The 21351-nt window shown below is 43.7% G+C and overlaps 1 protein-coding gene across 1 annotated transcript in view; it reads left to right on the top strand.

Moving 5' to 3' along the window:
* The window catches only part of LOC149320196 (cGMP-dependent 3',5'-cyclic phosphodiesterase-like), a 396832-nt gene that overhangs the window by 359666 nt on the left and 15815 nt on the right, over positions 1 to 21351 (top strand). Inside the window, exons 15-23 of the mRNA XM_089513124.1 lie at positions 3693 to 3732; positions 5150 to 5213; positions 10396 to 10474; positions 12889 to 13066; positions 14447 to 14559; positions 16022 to 16099; positions 16513 to 16635; positions 19117 to 19187; positions 20735 to 20857. Coding sequence (XP_089369250.1) covers positions 3693 to 3732; positions 5150 to 5213; positions 10396 to 10474; positions 12889 to 13066; positions 14447 to 14559; positions 16022 to 16099; positions 16513 to 16635; positions 19117 to 19187; positions 20735 to 20857 — 869 coding nt within the window. The remainder of the gene's footprint in view (positions 1 to 3692; positions 3733 to 5149; positions 5214 to 10395; positions 10475 to 12888; positions 13067 to 14446; positions 14560 to 16021; positions 16100 to 16512; positions 16636 to 19116; positions 19188 to 20734; positions 20858 to 21351) is intronic.

Below are 21351 nucleotides of genomic sequence, written 5' to 3'. Positions count from 1 at the left end.
ATTCCTGTGGCTCAGCAAAGATTGTTGTTAACCCTGGTCTCCCAACACTCAAACTACCAAGACACACTATCCCTCAGAGAGTTTTCTTGGGGAGATTCCTGCAGAAGTATTTTTATCTTGTGAGGCCCCTTGGGTCCCTTTTTGGGAGAAAGATGGCATAAAAATGAAATAAATAAACAAAGCCCTGGGAATTGCCACTTTGCCCTGGTGCCACATTAAACAACAATTCCCAGAACACCAGAGCATTGGACCATGGCAGTTAAAGTGGTGTCAAACTGAATTATTTCTGCAGTGTGGATGGACTCTCAGTCAGCGTCATCCAAAAGTCATCAAGAGCGCCATTGCTGAATTTTTTGACGTATGCACAGGCATGCACTACAAACCTACCCCCTGGAAACCTGTGAATATGCAGATTGTGGCCTTTGCTCTTCTGATCCTGTGAAAAGGAAGAGCGTAGATCCTGGCAGGGGATCCGACTTAGCAGGACTCTGCCCAGTTTGCGGATCAGCCTTTAAGCCGAAACAGCAGGACCAAAGGCAGGGGCACAGTCAAAGGCTGGCAACCTTGTTAGTGCCACCTTGGTGGTGGAATAAAAGGAATGTGCAAAGCAGGGATCCAGGAAGCATGCTGAGATGAAGAGAAAGTCCCTGAGAGCATTAGCCAGGAGTCAAAAGAAGCCAAGCACAGACAGAGCAGCACTTGCAGGTGCAAACCTCCTTTGGAAACAGGACTTGAGTCATTGCAGTGAAAGCGGGGTGAAGATTTAACTTCTGCTGCAGATGTTCTAGGCCCTTCGTTGTCAGTTTTCTTGCTTTCTTCCTATCTCCCCATCAACAAAGAGTTGTTGTTGCTGTTGTGTGCAAGTTGTTTCTGACATACGGCAACCCTAAGGCGTTCACCTATCACAGGGTTTGGTGCAAAGGGGGTTTGCCATTGCCTTCCCCTGAGGCTGAGAGAGTGTGACTTGCCCAAAGTCATCCAGTGTGGCTTTTACATAGCTGAGCCTGGATTCGAACCCCAGTCCAACAATCAAAGCACTACACCACATTGGCTGTCCAACAACGAATAGCCTGATCATACTGTATATACTCATGTATAAGTCTGGAAATTTTAGTCAAAAGATTGATCCCAAAAAGCTAGGTCGACTTATCCACAGGTCAATGTAAATATTATACTTTAACTCTTATTAAAAAGGGAACCATCCCCTGATGAAAGGCCAGAGTGCAATCTGTCCCGGAAGCACTGACCTCCCTCTACTCTCATTTCCATCCAGTCTTTAGTGGGAACCAAAACAGTTACGCCTGCATAATTTTGTAGGTTCTTTGGCACTGTTTTCCTTTGCTTCATCATTTAGGTCCTTTGTTGCATGAACCTAAGTTTTACCCTCAACTTATCCAAGGACCATCCACTGCAGCCCTCTTCTGCCATCCTGGAATATATGGAATCAGAGTTGGAAGAGACCCCAAGGGCCATCCAGTCCAACCCTCCTCTACTGTGCAGGAAGACACCATCAAAGGACCCCTGACAGACAGCCATCTAGGCTTTGCTTAAAAATCTCCAAAGAGACTCCATCACTGTCGAACATCTCTTACGGTCAGGAAGTTCTTCCTAACATTGAGGTGGAATCTCTTTTCTTGTAGTTTGAGTCCATTGCTCTGTGTCCTATTCTCTGGAGCAGCAGAAAACAAGCTAGTTGCCTTCTCAATATGGCATTCCTTCAAATATTTAAACAGGGCCATCATATCACCTCTTAACCTTCTCTTCTCTAGGTGAAACATCCCCAGCTCCCTAAGTCTTTCCTCATGGAGCTTCATGGTTTCCTTCACCATTTTGGTGGCCTTTCTTTAGACACGCTTCAGCTTCTCAACATCCTTTTTGAATTGTGGTTTCCAGAACTGGACACAGGATACCAGTTTCTCCACTTAATCCATGGATATGAGTCTATCCATCTGGTGTGTGGTCTTCTTCTCTTTCTACTTCCTTCTACCTTTCCTAGCATTATTGTCTTTTCCAGTGATTCATGCCTTCTCGGGATGTGGCCAGAGTACAACTGCATCATCTTGGCTTCCATATTTAATTTCATCACCTTGGTTTCCATATGCAGAAATTGGAAATACTGGAGCCTGAAGGATCCAATTCAGTGATACAGCTTTATATTTTAGGCTCTTATTCTATACAGCAACATTCCACACCTCTGTCATTCTGACTTCCACACCTGGAAATAATGTCTCCAAAGCAAATTTAACATTGCTGACACTAAGAATGCGTCCCTTTCAGCTTAATCTGCACGCATGAGGTGCCCTCCTGTGACACTGGCAGATACTACAGGGAATGGCATCGGGTAGCAGCAGCATTCCCAGCAGTTATTAAGATTATGAAAACAATCCCAGTAGAACAAGGGTTGAATCTTTGTTGTTCACATGCATTTCAATGCATCCAATTAAGCTTTTGTGTGTGTGTGGGGGGGGGGGGGGGAGCCTGCTAAAAACCCCACTTAACCCAGGATAATTGATCTCGGGTTTCCCCCCAAGTTTTCCAAAAAGATTTGCATTGTTGGCTATGTGAATAACAGATGCAAATAGACCCAGGATTAAACTCTGCATGCCTTGAACATGTTTCAAATGCATTTGCATCATCGACTCCATTATTCACACTGCTGTCATGTGTGAGCAACAGAATTTGCAGAGATGCATATAGGTGCGGTTCTGATAAAAAAAATAATGTGAACCACAAAACATGAATGAGAGTCTTCCAGGGAATAAGTGAGATTATTTGCATAGTCACACTAAACAGCAACATCTGAATAGCATTCTAGTGTATTTGGTGCTCAAAGTGGTTCATCTTTTAACACCCCTGAGATAGGGAGAGTAATAGCAAAGCGAAGGAGAGTAACCCTTGAAGGAAAATTGGAGATGTAAGGACTGTTGATGGATTCCCTGGCATGCATTAATTGGTTAATGACAAGTGTAAAAAATTACATTCCTGTAGAATAATAGCCCTGTGGCGGTTTACTGTGGACTCCATGGGTTTACATGGACACCCATGCCATGACATTTCTATTAGAGCTTGGAAAAGGCACCCGCTGGGTGAGAGTCTGGGAGTTTTCTTTCACTATAAAGTAAATTTCTAAGTTCGGAGATATGTAGGATTGTACGTAAAGCTCCATGCTTCATGCAGCTCTGGTGGCGCCCATCTCTTCTTAGCCTCTGTGGCTTGCAATAGGAGAAGTGCCAGCAGACTGGAGGAGGGCAAACATCTGCATCTTCAAAAGGGGGGAAAAAGAGGATCCCAACAATTGTCGTCCATTTAGTCTGATCAATTAGGTTAGGTATAGCTTTCCCTTGGTTAATTCCCACCTCTAGAAGTGGAGGACAGTGTAGTCAGAAGTGACTCCTCATCAGAAACAGGGTTCATATCCTTGGATAGTGTCTTTGAAAGTTTGGACAAAAGCCCGGAGCACATTCATGACCACCAGCCACTTTGTTGTAAGGATCAGGCCTGCTCCTGTTAGGATGGGATACAGGTGCATTTGTTGTATGTCTTCAAGTCCTTTCTGAGCTATGGCAATGCTAAAGTGGTTTAATCTATCGTGGGGTTTTCTTGGCAGAATTTATCCAGATCAACCGCTTGGATGAACTTTGGGATTTTACGTACCAAGTCTGAAAGGTTTCATCTTCCCTTTTCCCTTGCAGGCTCTTTTGCAAGTGGCGAAGAACCTCTTCACTCATCTCGGTTAGTATTTGGGAAAAGCCTTTTTGTGGTTGTGTCAGTGATGTGGACATGGGCCAGCAGGAATCGCAAGACATGATGGGCGTGGGAGATCTCTGCCACTAGCCATGCTGGTTGGGGGATTCAAGGTGCTGTGGCCAAAAAAGTAACTTTTCCAAACACTGATGCTATCTCTATGGGAAGTACTTGAGGGCTTTTTTACCTACAAAAGTTAGATACCTCTCTGTGGCAATGCTTCCTTTTGGCAGAAAGTCTTCCTGTGTTCCCAGCATTTCTTGGCTGTGCTGTTAAAGCCTGCTGGGACTTGCAGTCCAACAACATCTGGAAGGCTGCGCAGATTCCACCGAGAGCATGTCCTCTTGAAAAGGGGTACAACATGGTCTTCTTTTTGTGACTGTTTCCATGACAATTGAAAACCTTATTTCCACAAGCATTTTAAAGCGATATCCCCCTTTTTAACTGCTTGAAATCAATCCTTTTGCTTTTTACCACCCGGATGTCTGGTTTTATGGAGGTTTTTTAAAAAAATAATATTGAGTATTTCAATTTTATAGTTTAATTTTTTAAAAGCATTTGGAATTTTTTCCCTTCTAAGCAGATTCTTACATTTGTTTTGAATATGTGATTTTTGTCTGGGTTACCCACAAATGATTCATATCTATCCATCCTTCCATGTTAATTCCTAATATATAAATTTATTGGCGTGATAAACAAGCAACACTTAATATTTCAAGTACAGTTCTGGATGGATGGATGGATGGATGGATGGATGGATGGATGGATGGATGGATAAATAGAAAGACAGACAGACAAGCCAAAACAATCATAATCTGTTCTTTCATTTTTTAAATTGTTGCTTTTATCGTATATAATGTCATGGTGCTTTTATTATATCGAACATTTTTTCATCTGTGTCACCCTCAATTTACATCTATCTATCTATCTATCTATCTATCTATCTATCTATCTATTTCCTGTGATTAACAGACAGCACTTGATAGCTTGATTAATAAGCAAAATGGTTCAGCCTTTGAAAGGGAATTCAAAACATTTTGCTATTTAATTCAACTATTACGTTGTGGTTGGATAGATGGATTTATAGAGAAAGACAGAACACAAAACACCCATCCTTTGTACCTTTGCCTTTTAAACTGCTGCTTTTATTGAATGCAATGCCACAATGCTTTTGTTGCGAACAATATTTTTTGTCCGAATCACCCAAAAAATACATATGCCTGAAATGCAACTAGAGGAGAAGTATGGAGTCAGTCCTTGAGGAGGGAGTCAAGCCTGTAGGTTGTTCCCATGGATTCATTGTTTCAACTCTTGTCAGGATTAACACTAGAGTTTTTCCAAGAGCAAAACCCACAATGCTTTGTTGCTCTGTTGGCTTCCAACCCTCTTCTTCTCCCCTTCGCAGACGATGTTTCGGTGCTGCTGCAAGAGATCATCACAGAAGCGCGGAATCTCAGCAATGCTGAAATGTGAGTCTTTGGGTCTTGGGTTTCTGCCACCTGCTCCCTGAAAGCATGTCAACTCTTGGGGGGCACATTCCCAAGTGCTTTTGGACCTTTCCTGGGGACATTGGGGCCCTTCTGGCAAAGAACTGACCTCCAACTCTCCTTTTCAGTGGCTTGGAGCATTGGCATCCCTGGGGTTGGTGTCACTTGGTGCGGTAACTTCTGGTGCCACCCCCCATCCATTGATCTCCTCCCATTTTGTACCATACAGAACCCTTAGTAATGCTTTTTTGCACTAACGTTACTCCTAAATCATAATTCCCATATACTACTGAACATAATGCTAATAGTTGTGACATAAACAAAACCAAAATTATATCTTCAAATTACAATATCATGCACACAACCTAAATGTTGGGAAATGTAGTTCTTTCTTGAGGATGGTTAGAAACTCAGGAAAGTAAGCAAGATTGTTTAATCTTACTAGCAGAGTTTACATAGCGAAATATGAGGCAAGCAGGAAAACTCAACTAGCTCACTCCTCTCCCAGCCACGTGTCCCCAATAAAAACACAGTCACTTGGGCCTGTTACAGACAGCCAAAATAAAGCTGCTTCGAGTCACAGTGGAGGTATGGTGTTTCAATGATGCATGCATCCTGAGTCCAGAAGTCGCACCAAAGCCACGCTCCAGCCTGGAGTGTGGCTTTGGTGCGGCTTCTGGACTCTTAGGACGCATGTATCATTGAAATACCATACCTCCACTGTGACTCGAAGCAGCTTTATTTTGGCTGTCTGTAACAGGCCTTGGTTAAAAGTGAAAAAGAAATAAGTTTACTTACAAAATCATGTGTATGAAGAGATACACAGGTCTAGCTTCATGTTGCAAGAAAAATGAGGTAGAAAAACAGTCATCTCAGAAAGGTGCTACCCCAGCATCCTTTCAGCTCCGGACGCAGGCATGCAGATTAGTTGGTAAGTTTAGTGCTAATGGCGACTCATCCTTGCTTTCTTCTTCTTGAGACAAAAGGTTAGGTATCCTCATGGGTAAACTGGAAATGAGGAGGGGCAATGAGTAGGGGGCAATAAAATACCATAGACATGCATTGCTAGAAGGTCTCAGCATGCGAAGTTGCTATATCCCAACACTAAATGTATTGACATATACACATTGAAGATTTCAGGGGCCTCTCTTTTATCCCCCCACTCCCACCATCTCTTAAAGCATTTTAAAGGGAAGCAGATGAATGCCACAGCCTCTTTCTGCCCAAATGCTGGTGTTAGAGGAGCAGTGGGGTCACCCCCCTTTGGGGTGTCCCCTGGTGTGGTCCGCAGCCCCCCAGCGATGCCTCTGACTTGGAGTACTTATAGCAAAGGCCTACCGTGAACCTCCATGAAAATCACTCCAAGTGCTAGGGAAGCATATATTTCTTAATTTGAACACATGCACCTGACTTGACTTTGGGCTTCCCTTGTTCCAGCATGGCACATTTATTCTTTGCTCTTTGCTCATACAATCCTAAACTGCTCAGTTTTTGGGGAGCGTTGAGAGCTGGAAGAGAGCATAAGGGCCATCCAGTCCAACCCTCTTCTGCCATACAGGAAGATGCCATCGTGGAATCGTGGAATAGAATCATAGGATCCTAGAGTTGGAAAAGACCCCAAGGGCTATCCAGTCCAAACCCATTCTGCCATGCAGGAACTCTTAGTCAAAGCCCTTCTTGGGACAGATGGCTATCCACCTTCTGCTTAGAAACCTCTAAAGAAGGAGACTCCACCAGCCTCCAAGGCAGCAGCTCATTCAACTGTCAAACAGCTCTCTTTAAGTATCTTAAATACTTCCCAGTGTTTAGGAGGAATCTCTTTTCCTGTACCTTATAACATTAATAATAATAATAATAATAATAATAATAATATCCCATAGGATCTCAGTGGCTTACAATCATGGTAAAATACAATACAATAATACAATAATAAAATACAATACACAAATAAAATGCAGTACAACTCTAATAAATGTGTACACTATAAGTAACCCCCCCTCCCCTCCCTCCTCACATATATAACATAAATTCTAAATATAACAATAATAAAATATAAAATAAATCATTAAAACCATTTGTTAAAACAATCAAGACAGGAGCCACAGTTTATATGGGAACACTGTCTCTTAGGATGTACTGTTTCTTATGTGGTTTAGCCTAATGTCCTGGTCTCTGGAGCAGCAGAAAACAAGGTTGCTCCATCCTCTTTATAGCTTCCCTTCAAATATTTAAACATGGCTATCATGTCGCCGAGAATCATAGGCTCCTAGAGTTGGAAGAGGCCCCAAGGGCCATCCAGTCCAGCCCTTTTCTGCTCTGCAAGAATGCACAACCCAAGCCCTGCCTGGGACAGATGGCCATCCAGCCTCTGTTTAAAACCCTCTGTTTTTTAAACAGTGGTTAAAGAGGCACAGATCTGAGCAGACAATATTATCTGCAACCTTCATTAACTCTTCCCAAAACTCAACTGGGAAAAACACTATGAAACAGACCCTATTAATACACCAGTTGAAATAGCTGCTATCATTATATTAAGCAAGACGACCAATAACTGAACTATTGCTTTCTTCCACTCCACCTCATTGCCATCCGCTTAGCTGCGTTCGGCTTACTGTCTTTCCAGCTCCTTAGTAATTGGGCCAAAAGCTTAAAGCAGGGAAAGAAGTACCTAATCTCTCCTTATTCCGCTGCAGAGTGTGAAATCCAGCAAATTCATCCAGGTGAAAATGTAAGGGAATATTTTAAAATATAAGAGTGCTGATCCTCCTCACCAGTGAATAAAATAGGAGATGATCTAAATGTTTTTTTAAGAGAGAGACAAGGAGGGAGAGATTTAGGGAAATTGATTAAAATTATATCTATTGAACTGTAGCCCAGGAAAAACTATCTCCATGTAAAAATCACAAGGAATAGTTCTCAATGTGGAAGTCTTGAAATCTTCCAAAGAAACAACAAAGCATAATCTGCATTCTGCAGAAAACCTTGTCGCAAAAGAACTGGATCCAGTATAAAAATTAATGCAAGCAAGCATGCATGCTGGAAAGCAATGTTTCCTTCTCTCCTTCTGTTTCAAAAAAGAGACAAATTGGGATACGTACAAAAAAAGGATTGTGGCTAGAGAAAGTGGGGTGGCAGGATATACATGGAAAAGTTTTCTGGCTGCGTTTGGAGCAATAAGGAAACAACAGCACCAAATGATAGAGAAAATGGTGTAATATTTACAGCAAAGGAAGCCAAACCTTTCAGTGCCTTCGTTGACACACTCTTCTCCCAAAAGGAAAACAGTCCTCTGGCTGGTAAAAAATAAACTAAATCATGTAGTAAAGAGACAGCAGCTCAGAATAGGCGAAGCGTTAGTAAAGGAATGCCTAGCCTAAATGAATTCAAGTCTCCAGGGCCAGATGAGCGGCATCCAGGAGAACTAAAGGGACTTGCAGAAGTAATCTCAGAGCCACTGGCAATAATCTTCCAGGAGGAGAGGTCCCAGCAGACCGGAGGGAGGCAAATGTTGTCTCCGTCTTCAGAAACAGCCGAGAAGAAGACCTCAGCAATTCCTGGCAGCTCGACATTAATAGCAGGAAAGGTTTTAGAACTGATCCTTAGACATTTTGCGCATATTTAGAAAAGGATGCTGTGATTACTAAAACCCAGCATGGATGTTTCCAAACAAAAGCCATGTCAAGCTAATCTTACCTCTTTTTTCAATAGCATCACAAGCTTAATAGATCAGGGGACTGCTGTGGATGTAGTATGTCTTCATTTCAGCAATGCTTTTGACAAGATCCCCCATGATATTTTTGAAGATAGGTGGATCTGTAACTGATTGACAGACTAAACTCAGTTTTCAGCTATGGTTGCTCTTCATTCTGGAGGGAGGTGAACAGCGCAATGCTTTCTGGTTCTGGCCCAGGCGCAGTGCTGTTTAACATTTTTACAAATGACTCAGATGATTGAATAGAAAGCATGCTTATCAATGACATTGAATGGGAGCGGGTGCTTAGCTAATACCCCAGAGAACAGGAGCAGACCTTGACAGATTGGGGAACGGAATCAAAATTAACAAAATGAATTTTAGCAAGGATAAATGCAAGGTACTACATCAAGGCAAGAAGAATGAAATGCATAACTATAGGATGGGGGGGGGGCGCACCTGGATTGACAACAGTACATGGCAAGGGATCTAGGAGTCCTAGTAGATCACAAGTTGAACATGAGTCAACAGTGTGATGCGGCAGCTAAAAAGGCCAATGCGATTTTAGGCTTCAGTGTCTGGATCAAGGGATGCAGAGAAGCTGGAACATGTCCACAGAACCAGATGCATGGCCTGCCTTGCAATGAGGCCACTGCCAGGGAGGTTGATGGGTAATAACTGGCCAGTGTTGCTTTAGGTTTACTAGAATGGAAAGTAGGGAGGATGCTTGTACCTTTAATGATTTTGTCAAAGAGGAAATTTCAGCAGGTGTGGCTGCTTACTTGGAGGCATGACAAGCAACACCTGCTGAAATTCCTGCTTCTGCACAACCTTTCAAGGTGCAAGGCCTCTCTAGTTTTAGCTCTGACAACACTATGTAGCTTCCATTAGCCCTCAGCCTTTGCCGCATTCCATCGATCTAGTGGCTTTCCTTCCTTCTTTCCTTCCATCCTCCCTCCCTCTCCTATTCCTCCCTTCCTTACTTCTGCTCTTCCTCCAGATAGAATCACAGAATCATGGAGTTGCAAGAGACTCCAAGGGCCATTCAGTTCAACTACCTGCCATGCAGGAACTTTTAATCAAAGCATCTCCAACAGAGCTTCCACCTAAACCTTAGGAGGAACTTTCTGACAGTAAGAGCTGTTTGACAGGGGAACAGCTGTGGTGGGGTCTCCTTCTTTGGAGGTCTTTAAGCAGAGGCTGGATGGCCATCTGTCAATGGGAGTTCTTTGATTGGGAGTTCCTGCATGGCAGTGGTTGGACTGGATGGCCCTTGGGGTCCCTTCCAGCTCTATGATTCTATGCCATCTTTTCCTTTAGAAGCCAGCTATAGTGCAAAAGACAGTGAGGACAGCCGCCATAGCCAAGAGACATGTGAGGCTTGTCTAGGCGTTTGTTTCCTTGACAGGTGACTGAAGAAACCTTCTCTCACCTTTTTCTTTCCTTTTGGTGGGTTGGGGACTCTTTTTGCAGATGCTCTGTTTTCCTGCTGGACCGAAGCAGCCATGAACTGGTGGCCAAGGTGTTTGACGGAGGAGTGGTGGACGATGAGGTAAGGACAGCTGGGAAGAAATGGGGAGTGCTGGGTGGGGAGGTAAGGGGGTGTCACAGAAAACGCAGTCCCTATATTCACCTTGTAGGAGGGAACATCATCCCAGAGGTGGCCAAAGCTTGTCCTTTGTCATTGGGGTTTCTCCATTTTTTAAAAAAAATGCAGGTAGCTCATGATGGGGAAAATGGTTTATACAGTGGTCCTGCCATATTTACTGGAGTTAGGGGCACTGGACCCCAAGAAAGTGGGGAAAATGCAAATAAACCCCCCACTTTTTAATAATATTTATTTATTTATTTATTTATTTATTTATTTATTTATATCCCGCCCCTCTACAAGATGCAATTGGGGCGGCTTACAAAGATTAAAAAGCATATATTACAACACCCTCAATCCCCGCCTCTTAAAATACATAGCAAGCATCTCTCTAGAAACCTCTGTGTCTTCCAGTGCGACTCTGTGGCCAACATCCAGCAGACGTTGGCCATAGAATTGCACTGGAGGACCTACAAAGGCCTAGAGAAGTGTTTTCTCTAGGAATCTTATCATGACTCTATGGTCAACTTCTGGCAGAGCCGCACCAGAGGACCTAGACATTCCTAGGGAGAACATATTAATCAGATCTGCAAATAATGAACTCCGAAAAGTGGAAGCCACCAACATGGAAGGCCAACTGTACATTTATTAAAGCCCTGGAGACCTAAATGGTTTTGTTATTTTTAAACCCAAATTTGCACAATCTTTATGATTTTAATTTAAAACAAAAACAGATTGGAGTGATTTTAATTGTGTTGCTCTAAGATTCAAAGGTATGGCTGTGTTAGTCTGTAGAATCAGATGTAGAGAGATTTTGTATTACCTTTGGGACTAACTTAAAGAAAGAAGTTAGCAGTATGAGCTTTTTTAGACTAAAGTCTACTTCCTGAGATGCATTTAAGCATCTTCTATGCATTTGCAGCTTATATGCATCTGATGAAGTAGGCTTTAGTCTAGGAAAGCTCATGCTGCCAACGTCTTTCTTTCAGTTAGTCTCAAAGGTGTTACAAGATCTCTCTACATCTGTGTTGTTCTAAGTTGTCAGATGATATTAAAATGCCTTTGGGTTGCTGAAATTACTACTTTCTATTGTTGCAGTCAGTTAAATTGATATATATTTTGGTATGCTACCCAGGGATCATATGCGATAGGGAGATGTTTTAAATACGTTTTAACTGTTTTTAAACATGTTTCTGATAATACTGATGTTTAACTTTTGTACATTACTTTTTAAGCAGCATCTTTTTTGCCTACTTGTAAGCCGTCTTGAATCCCATTTAGAGAGTGAGGCGGGTTATAAATTCAATAGATAAATAAAATCAAATAAGGAGGGGTTTATATGAATGAATGAATGAATGAGGGTTGCCCGTTGTGCATCATATCAGGCTGGCCTAAGGTTTAGGGAAGTTCCCAAGTGATTTCATTTGAACTTATACACTAAGCACCAGCCACTGTTGCTCACAGCTTACTGTTCAAACAAAGAGAGAAGGATAGAATAATATTTTCCTGTTTGGCAATTAAGGCAGAAAACTTAGTTTAAAGGGACTGTTCCCAGATTAAGGTAAAATGAGGGGATTTTTCCTTCTGATTTACTTAGAGACACCGGATAAGGTACTTTTAATATATCCTGTTTGCTTCTAGCAAATAAGCATATGCATATATGCAGAACAGAGTGGAAGGTGAGCCCTAGCACCCCAACAAGTAATGAAGAAAGAGGAAGATAAATAATAATAATAATAATAATAATAATAATAATAATATATAGTCAAACACACACACACAGGGTCTTTGCAAGGTGCAGCAAGAAATCAATTATGCCTTGCAAATTATAGCAAGCTGCTGCTCTACCAGCTGAGTTGGAGATTTGCACTCAGCTCTTTCCTCTTGCCTGGAGCTGTGCTCTTTAAGGGATTTTGGACTTCAGCTCCCAGAATCCCAGATTATTGGTCAACATAGCTGAGGCTTCTGGGAGCTGAAGTCCAAAATCTCTTAAAGGGCACAGTTTTGGGACCACTGCTTTAGTCACTAGACCAGTGGTTCTCAACCTTCCTAATGATGTGATCCTCCTTTAATACAGATCCTCATGTTGTGGTGACCCCAACCAGTGTCTCAGTTCCTAAGACCTTTGGAAATATGTGTTTTCTGATGGTCTTAGGCAACCCTTGTGAAAGGGTCATTTGACCCCCAAAGGGGTCACAGCCCACAGGTTGAGAACCGCTGTGCTAGACCATGCTGGCTCTTGGAGCACATTACAGTAATCCAAACAGGAATCATTCCACCAAAGGATGCCCATCTAGAAATAAGATGTTGTGGTGGGAGCTACATCCATGGTGCATAGATACCCATGTTTCGTGTCTCTCCTCCTTGCTTGGACTCAGAGCTACGAGATCCGGATTCCAGCAGATCAGGGCATCGCAGGCCATGTGGCCACAACAGGGAAGATCCTCAACATCAAGGACGCCTACTCCCATCCGCTCTTCTACCGTGGGGTGGACGACAGTACCGGGTTCCGCACCAGGAACATCCTCTGCTTCCCCATCAAGGATGAGAACCAAGGTGAGGGCGCCAGGCAGCGACTAGTACATCACGTAACTCCATGCACAATAGCTGAAGGTGCAGAGTCTTAGGCGATTACTACACACAGCTTTTAAACCGCAATTACAGTTTGAAAAAAGCATCTTTGGCAACACTTATCACATGACAATGCCTCCAACCCATAGCTGCTCTGTCCCCAAAATGGGGACATCCCTTTTCATTGACAGGGGAAACATGTCAATGAGCTTGCAATTGTGCAAAACCTCGGTATGTTTCCATTTTTATTAATGAACACAGTTGCGGTGAGAACAGGGCTCATGTTTTAAAGGCCTTATTTACAAATGACTCTTAAGCAGTCTAGGGCAGTGGCATTACTCAGGTTGGCATCACCCGGAGCAGTAACTCATGGTGCCACGCTCCCGTTGTTTTTTGTATTAATATTACTCATCAGTTGTAATTCCCGTACATCACTGAATGCAGTAGCAATAGTTGTGACATAAACAACTAGCAAAGTTAAAATTATGTAATTGTGGTTTAAAAGCTGTGTGTAGTAATCTTCCAACTCTATGATTCTATGGCCCCATACAGACAGGCCAAAATAAAGCTGCTTTGGGTCACTTTGATGGCATGCTGTTTAAATGACACACGCATCTTAAGAGGTGAGAAGCTGTGCCAAAGCTGCACTCCAGTCCTTAGGACTGGAGCATGGCTTTGGCATGGCTTCTGGACTCTTAGGATGCATGTATCATTTAAACAGCATGCCTCCAAAGTGAACTGAAGCAGCTTTATTTTGGCCTGTCTGTGTGGGGCCTATGATTCTGTTCTATGATTATATCTTTAAATTACAATATCATAGGCATAGCCTAAATGTATTTACATGTGCAGTTTCATTTGGTTAAAGTGAAATTTGGTAATACAGTCCACCCTCAGCATATGCACCCTCACTGTACATGGCTACATGGTGCATGCGCCGGAGGTGCATGTGTGCTGCGGCACATGGGAGCGCACTCCCCTTCATTTAAATGGAACACAAGTATATGTGAAATTTGCCTTATGCGGGGGGTCCAGAACGGATCCCCGCATATGGCAAGGGTAGACTGTATGGCATGTTTTTAAAGAAATTTTTTAAAGAATAACAACTTTTTAAAAAAATTAAAAGTTTTCTTTTTAAAAAATAAACTTTAAATTTAAACTGGGGCCTTTCCTTTCTGTTCCCACGAAGCCTCGCCCCATTCATACCAGCTTTTCAGTGTTTTAAAGGGGTACGAGCAAATGCCGCAACCTGTTTCTGCCCACAAGGATCGCGTGGGAAGGACAGGAACACGGTGGGAATAGGAGGGGACAGGGATGGGGCGTCCCTTGTCTGATAATCTCCTTCGTCTTCCCCTTTCCTTCCTCCAGAAGTCATTGGTGTGGCGGAGCTGGTTAACAAAATCAATGGGCCCTGGTTCAGCAAGTTTGATGAGGACTTGGCCACCGCATTCTCCATCTACTGTGGCATCAGCATCGCCCACGTAAGCTATTCCCATCTGTCTGTCTATCTCTTCATTAAAACCCCACCTTTCCCCCAAAGCTGGGATTGGGGGCAGTTTGCAAAATGAATAGAAGTGCAAGCATCCAAAAATATGCAGGAAGTTACAATTAAAATGGCAAATGTATAGAATTCTAATGTCGGTTTGCAGATTTAAAAAAAAATGGAAGCAGCACAGTACCAGCACCATCACCCCCCAAAGTCCTTTTCTTGTAAATTTCATTTCCCAATGACCTGGTGAAATGAAAAGCCTTCACTTGCCAGTGGAAGGACAGCAAGGAGGGCCCCAGCCTATCCTCCCTATGGAAAGTTCCTGAGCTTAGGAGCAACCACTGAAAAGACCCTGCTTCATGTTCCCACTGAGGGAGAAGGATTGAGAGAAAGGTCTCCCTTGAAGAACTTAGGACTCAGGCAAGCCATGTGTGAATAGTCCTTCAGATTGCCTGGGCTGGAGCTGCGTAGGGCTACGTTCTGGTTGCAAGCCAGACCTTCAGCTCGCCTCTACTGGGGATATACAGGGGTGAGCACAGGAAGGCTCATATGAGGAGGATGATGATGATGATGATGATGATGATGATGATGATGATGATGATGATGGTAATGATATTAAAATACAGTAAAACATCATAGCCCATAAGCCCTCCCATCCACAATAAACATTACATTTTAATTATAAACTAAGCAGGGACATTTGATGGGAGGCCACTGAGAGGCTAGTTTGGGAAAGCCTGCTGGAAGAGATACGTCTTGACTGCCTTTTTGAAGCAGTCCAGACTAACAGTATGTCGGATCTCCTCCGGCAGGCTATTCCATAACTTGGGAGCGGCAGAAGGAAAAGGTCCTCTGGGTAACTGCCACCAGCTAGTTTTTTTCTGGCTGTAGTAAGTTTTTACCAGAGGACTTCTGTGTGCGGGCGGATTGTATGGGAGAAGGTGATCCCATAAGTAAGCTGGACCCAAGCCATAAAGGGCTTTAAAGGTTAAAACCAATACCTTGTACTGTGCCTGGAAACTAATAGGCAGCCAGTGTAGATATTTTAATATAGGTGTTATATGGTCACCCCGGATCTCCCGATGACCAGTCTGACTGCCATATTTTTGAATGATCTAGTCCTTCAGATAACCAGGGCTGTATAGATTCATGATCAGCACTTTGAAGTGTGATCAGCCGGTGGGGCTGCCTTAAGAAGGACATTATGTGCTTCTCAATAATTTTATTTCCCTTGCTTCCTCTCATCTCTTGCTGTTTTCTCTTGCCTCTGGCTAGAGGTAAGCTGCCGCCTCCTGGTGCAACCAATTCTCTCCATCCATATTTCTGCCCAGATGGGAGAAAAGTGAGATGCCAAAATTCTCACCAAGCATCCCCAAATTTTGATCTGGAAATACGTTTCATTTGTCAGTTCCATGCACTGGGGTGATTTGAGTTTTATCTTTCCTTTCTTCCAGTCTCTGCTCTACAAGAAGGTCCGTGAAGCCCAGTACCGAAGCCACCTTGCCAATGAGATGATGATGTACCACATGAAGGTAAGGAGCACCATGGGCTACATCATAAAGAGAAAGGCTAACTCTGGGTGGCCTTACACCTGGCAGAATACTCTTGGATGCCCCCAGAGTATTCTGGCCCCAAATTCCCCCCATTACTTTTTCTCTTTCGCTGTGGGGTTTCAGCTATCTGAGCAAATGACAAACATCTGCCTTCCCACATGTTTTTTGTTAGTTTGCTTTTGCAGAGGTGGGAATAGTGGTGAATTGTGGCCCTCCAAGTTCACCTGGGAAACTAATGCAGCCTACTTGCCTTTCACAGTTGCCCACCCCTGATTTAAAGCAAAGGAATGGCCAATTTATACACCAGTTTCATTTGTTAACAAATAATTTATCAAATCAATCAAAAAAATCACACTGCCTTTTAAGACGTTCAGCATGGTTCTCTCTTCCAGGTATCGGATGATGAATACACCAAGCTCCTCAACGAAAAGATCTCGCCAGTTTCGGTCATCGACACAAGCTTTGCCAAATTCACGTACACTCCACGTTCTCTTCCTGAGGACGACACATGTATGGTGAGCATTGCTTTCTGTCTTCCTGCCCAAAGCATGAGACAACACTCTCCTGGGAGCTGAATTTGGTAGTGGTTGGTGACTCTTGTGTCAGTGGGGTAGAGAATCCATTCCAGGGCTTTACTTAGGTCTGGAAGAGCTGTTTATGGTGTTGAAGGTACTGCCCTCAGGCAGAAAAAATGAAATGCACAGATATAGGATGGGGGACACCTGGCTCGAGGAATGTGTGAAAGGGATCTAGGAGTCCAGGTACACAACAAGTTGAATATGTCAACAGTGTGATGCAGCAGCTAAAAAGACTAATGCGATTCTAGGTTGCATCAATAGATGTATAATGTCTAGATTGAGGGAAGTAATAGTGCCACTCTATTTTGCTTTGGGCCTCACCTGAAATAATACTGTGTCCAGTTCTGGGCCTCACAATACAAAAAGAATGTTGAGAAGCTGGAACATGTCCAAAGGAGGGCAACTAAAATGGAGGAAGGTCTGGAAACCATGCCTTATGAGGAGACACTTAGGAAGCTGGGGATGTTTAGCCTGGAAACGAGATGGTTAAGATGTGATATAATAGCCCTGTTTGAAAAGTATTTGAAGGGATGTCATATTGAGAAGGGAGCAAGCTTGTTTTCTGTTGCTCCAGAGACTAGAACAGAGAACAATGGATGCAAGCTCCAGGAAAAGAGATTCCGCCTCAACATTAGGAGGACCTTCCTGACAGTTGACAGTGGAAGACACTCCCTTAATGGATAGTGGTGGAATCTCCTTCCTTGAAGGTCTTTAAACAGAGGCTGGATGGCCATCTGTCAGGGATGGTTTTATTGTGAGTTCCTGCATGGCATAATGGGGTTGGACTGGATGGCCCTTGGGATCTCTTCCAACTCTAGGATTCTATGAATGCTATCCCCCAAATAGGCTCAGCAACGTGGACAGCTTGAAGCTGGATCACTTTGCCCAGCCACACCAGGCCAGGTGGATGATTCAAGGATCCAAGGGCACCAAAGAAGTCCTATACAGTGGACTCTTGCCTTATGTTGGGGATCCGTTCCGCCCCCGCCCCCCGCGTAAGGCGAATTCTGCCTATAATCGAGCCCCATTCATTTGAATGGAGCTCATGCGCGCGGCGGTGCACACACACCACGGGCGCACGCCCCATTCACTTGAATGGGACGTGACGCCCCTTGTGCCCTGCGTGCTCCCCACGGCTTTGAGCATGCTGTACCTACAATCAACCTATCAGGCTTTTGAACACCATTGGGAGGCTAGAATAGAGATGACTGGCCATGATATACGTATTCCTGCATGGCAGGGAGTTAAACCGGATGGCCCTTGTGGTCTCTTTCAGCTCTATGATTTTATTCTATTTGCCATAAAAAAGCCCATGCAGTTCTAGGCTGCATCAATAGTACTATAGTGTCTTGATTGAGGGAAGTAATAGTCCCACTCTGTTCTGCTTTAATCACCTGGAATATTGTGTCCAGTACTGGACAGCACAGTTCAAGAAGGATATTGACAAGTGTCCAGACAGAGGAAGGCAACCAAAATGGTGAAAGGTCTGGAAACTACCAAGCCCTATGAGGAATGAGTTACGGAACTGGATAGGTTTAGCCTGGAGACGAGAAGGTTAAGAGGCGACATGATAGCCATGCTTAAATATTTGAAGGAGTGTCATATTGAGGATGGAGGAAGTTTGTTTTCTGCATCCCCAGAAACTAGGACAGAGAGTCGTGGATTCAAACTACAGGAAAAGAGATTCCACCTATAGCCTCCTGATGCCTCACTCCCTGGGGATGCTGGCTAGGCCTGATGGGAGATGCAGTGCATTGAGAACAAGAGGGCCAGATGATCCCCAACCCTGCTTTGGGATTCTTGATCTCAGGAAACAAGAAAATGCAGTAGAAACCCTGAGAGGGAAATGAAGATTAAAGTGAGGGGTAACAGCTAATATTTAGTCATACTGGTTACCAGCCTTCAGCTGTCTGGATAGAATGGGTTGTATGGATACCTCCCAGTATTTCACAGGTGATAACCCAGACACATGTAGCCAAAGCAACACCAGAGTATTTTCGAGATGTCAAAAGTTATCACTGACGAAGAACAGACAAATTGGCAGTTTGCTTTTGCCTGAACCTCCTGGGAAGGGCAAGATTCTACCTCCGTCTTTCCTCTCCCATTGCTGAATTAATTGAAGCTACTTTTCCCCTTTGGACTCATTTTGCAGCAAATGACGTAAGCTGAGGAGAAAGGAAGAAAGTGGGAGGAGAGGAGATAAATTGGGACATTTTAAAAGCAGCTGAAAAGTGGGATGACAGAAGAATAATTGGGTCTGTTTTCACCAAATGCAGCAGTTGGAGATTGTGCTGTGCATCTGAATAAAAGAGTGAATTGTTTCATTGCCTTCTTTGCACACCCCTTTGCCTCTTTCCTTTTTTGCATGGAGACTGTTGAAATATTGACTCTGCCTCTCTTCTACTCTTCTCCATCCAGGCTATTCTGAGCATGTTGCAAGACATGAACTTCATCAGCAGCTACAAAATTGACCGTGAAACGCTTGTCAGGTAAGTATGAAAAGAGGCATCTTATTCTCTCCCTTTCTCCCAATATGAATAGTTTGGGTTGGGCTTAAAACACCTGATGCTTAAACAGAGGCAGACATCAACAAAGCTGAACCACAGGACCCATAAATGTTGGAGCCAAAGTGTGCCCTTATATATTCTGCTGCAGGTTGAGTACTGTATCTGTAATCCAGAAATTCAAAATCCTTTGCTTTCTGATGCTTCAGTGTACACAAACCTTTTTTTATGAACAAAATTATTAAAAACATTGTGCATAAAGTTACCTTCAGGCTATGTGTATAAGGTGCATACGAAACATAAATGAATGTCTTGATTAGACTTGGGTCCCATCTCCAAGATAGCTCATTATGTACATGTAAATATTCTGGAGAGCCAGCATGTTGCAGTGGTTTGAATGCTGGACTGCAACTCTCTGGAGACCAGGGTCCGATTCCCAGCTTGGTCATGAAACCCACTGGGCGACCTTGGGAAAGTTGCACTCTCTCAGCCTCAAGGAAGGCAGTGGGAAACCTCCTCTGAGTAAATCTTGCCGAGAAAGTGTGAGCATGGGATGTTGTTTTTTATATGGGGTGTTGTTATATGGGGTGGGCATAGTGCTTTTATTGTGGTTGTAATGTTTGTAATTTTATATTGTTTTTATGTGAAGTTTTGATGGTTTAATTGTAATACGTTTTTAATGTGTTTTTGTTTGTAAGCTGCCTTGGGTCCCTTTCTGGGGGAAAGGAGGCATAGGAAAGAAAGAAAGAGAGAAAGAAAGAAAGAAAGAGAGAAAGAAAGATCCATGATACAATTGCCATAAATTGTAAATGACTTGAAGGCACACAACAACAAAATATTCCAAAATCTTTCTCTCTCTCTCTCTCACACGCACACACAGTTGGCCCTCCATTCCGGACCCCCCCCCCAAAAAAAAGGTAGCTTGCGCATAGTCAAGCTTCATAGGAGTGAATAGGGTGTGCCCCCAGGCATGGGCGTCATTGAAATTAACAGAGGTCACCCCTTCGCACATAATCGTCGCAGATCTGAGATCCACAAGTTAGGGGGGGCGACTGTATATATGTGTGTGTGTTTATATATACACACACAATTGGCCCTCCATTTTCGTGGGGGATCCACTCTGGACACCCCATGAAAATGGAGACTTGCCAATACTCAAGCCCAATGGGGTGTGTGCCTGCAAGTGGGTGCTGGGCGCGCACCATGGAACCACACTCCATTGACAATAATGGAGGTCACACACACACACACACCCCACACACACACACAAACACACACACACCGGACCTCAAGTACACAAAAATGGAGGGACGACTGTATATCCAAGTTCCAAAACACTTCTGCTCACAGTCGTTTTGGATAAGGGAGGGTCTTATTAAAGCAAAGGTGTTGCTTTCTTTAGCACTCATGTGAGCAATTTTGGATTTTGGAAGATCTAAGATTAGAGAATTCCAGATAATGGAGACTCAACCTGTAATTCAGTTGTGGTTACAATTCTTACTGAAGGGATCTCTTCTGCTTGATTCCTGCAGGTTCTGCCTGATGGTGAAAAAGGGATACAGGGATCCTCCGTACCACAACTGGATGCACGCCTTCTCTGTTTCTCACTTCTGCTATCTGCTCTACAAAAACCTGGAGCTGGTCAACTATTTGGAGTAGGTGGATGCTGTTACGCTCAGCTTTCCTTGGGCTCACTTCGGCTGTAGGGATACAGCATGTGTTCTCCCTGAGAGTCAAACCCAGCCAATTTCATACATGGGATCAGAGGGAGGGGAGAGCCATCTCTTCCTATTTGCCCTTGAGTTGGAAGAAAGGGTCCTAGGCATAGGAACCATGCATATCAAGGAGATGTAACCTGAACATTTCCTTCCCTTGTTAACGGTCTCTCATCCTGAGTTTCCAGATCTGACTCTTACTGCTCAAGGATTTGGGGATCAGAAAAAGGGATTGAATGGCCACCTCATTGACCCCCCCCCCCTTTTCCCTGTTTCTCCCCACACCACACCACCCCTGGCTAGCAAGCACTTTCCTCCATTGGCATATTCCACTCCTGCAGGTCTTGTTTGCTTAAGGGACACAACCACCACCACTTCCATGGTTCACACCCATAGCTGCTGGTGGCGTCCACATTAGCGGCATGGTGAATCCT

The sequence above is a fragment of the Sceloporus occidentalis genome, unplaced genomic scaffold, assembly GCF_023333645.1.
Source record: "Sceloporus occidentalis isolate IW3139 unplaced genomic scaffold, rSceOcc1.0.p SCAF_2, whole genome shotgun sequence".
NCBI classification, from domain to species: Eukaryota; Metazoa; Chordata; class Lepidosauria; order Squamata; family Phrynosomatidae; genus Sceloporus; species Sceloporus occidentalis.
This window is presented reverse-complemented; position numbering and strand designations above follow the sequence as displayed.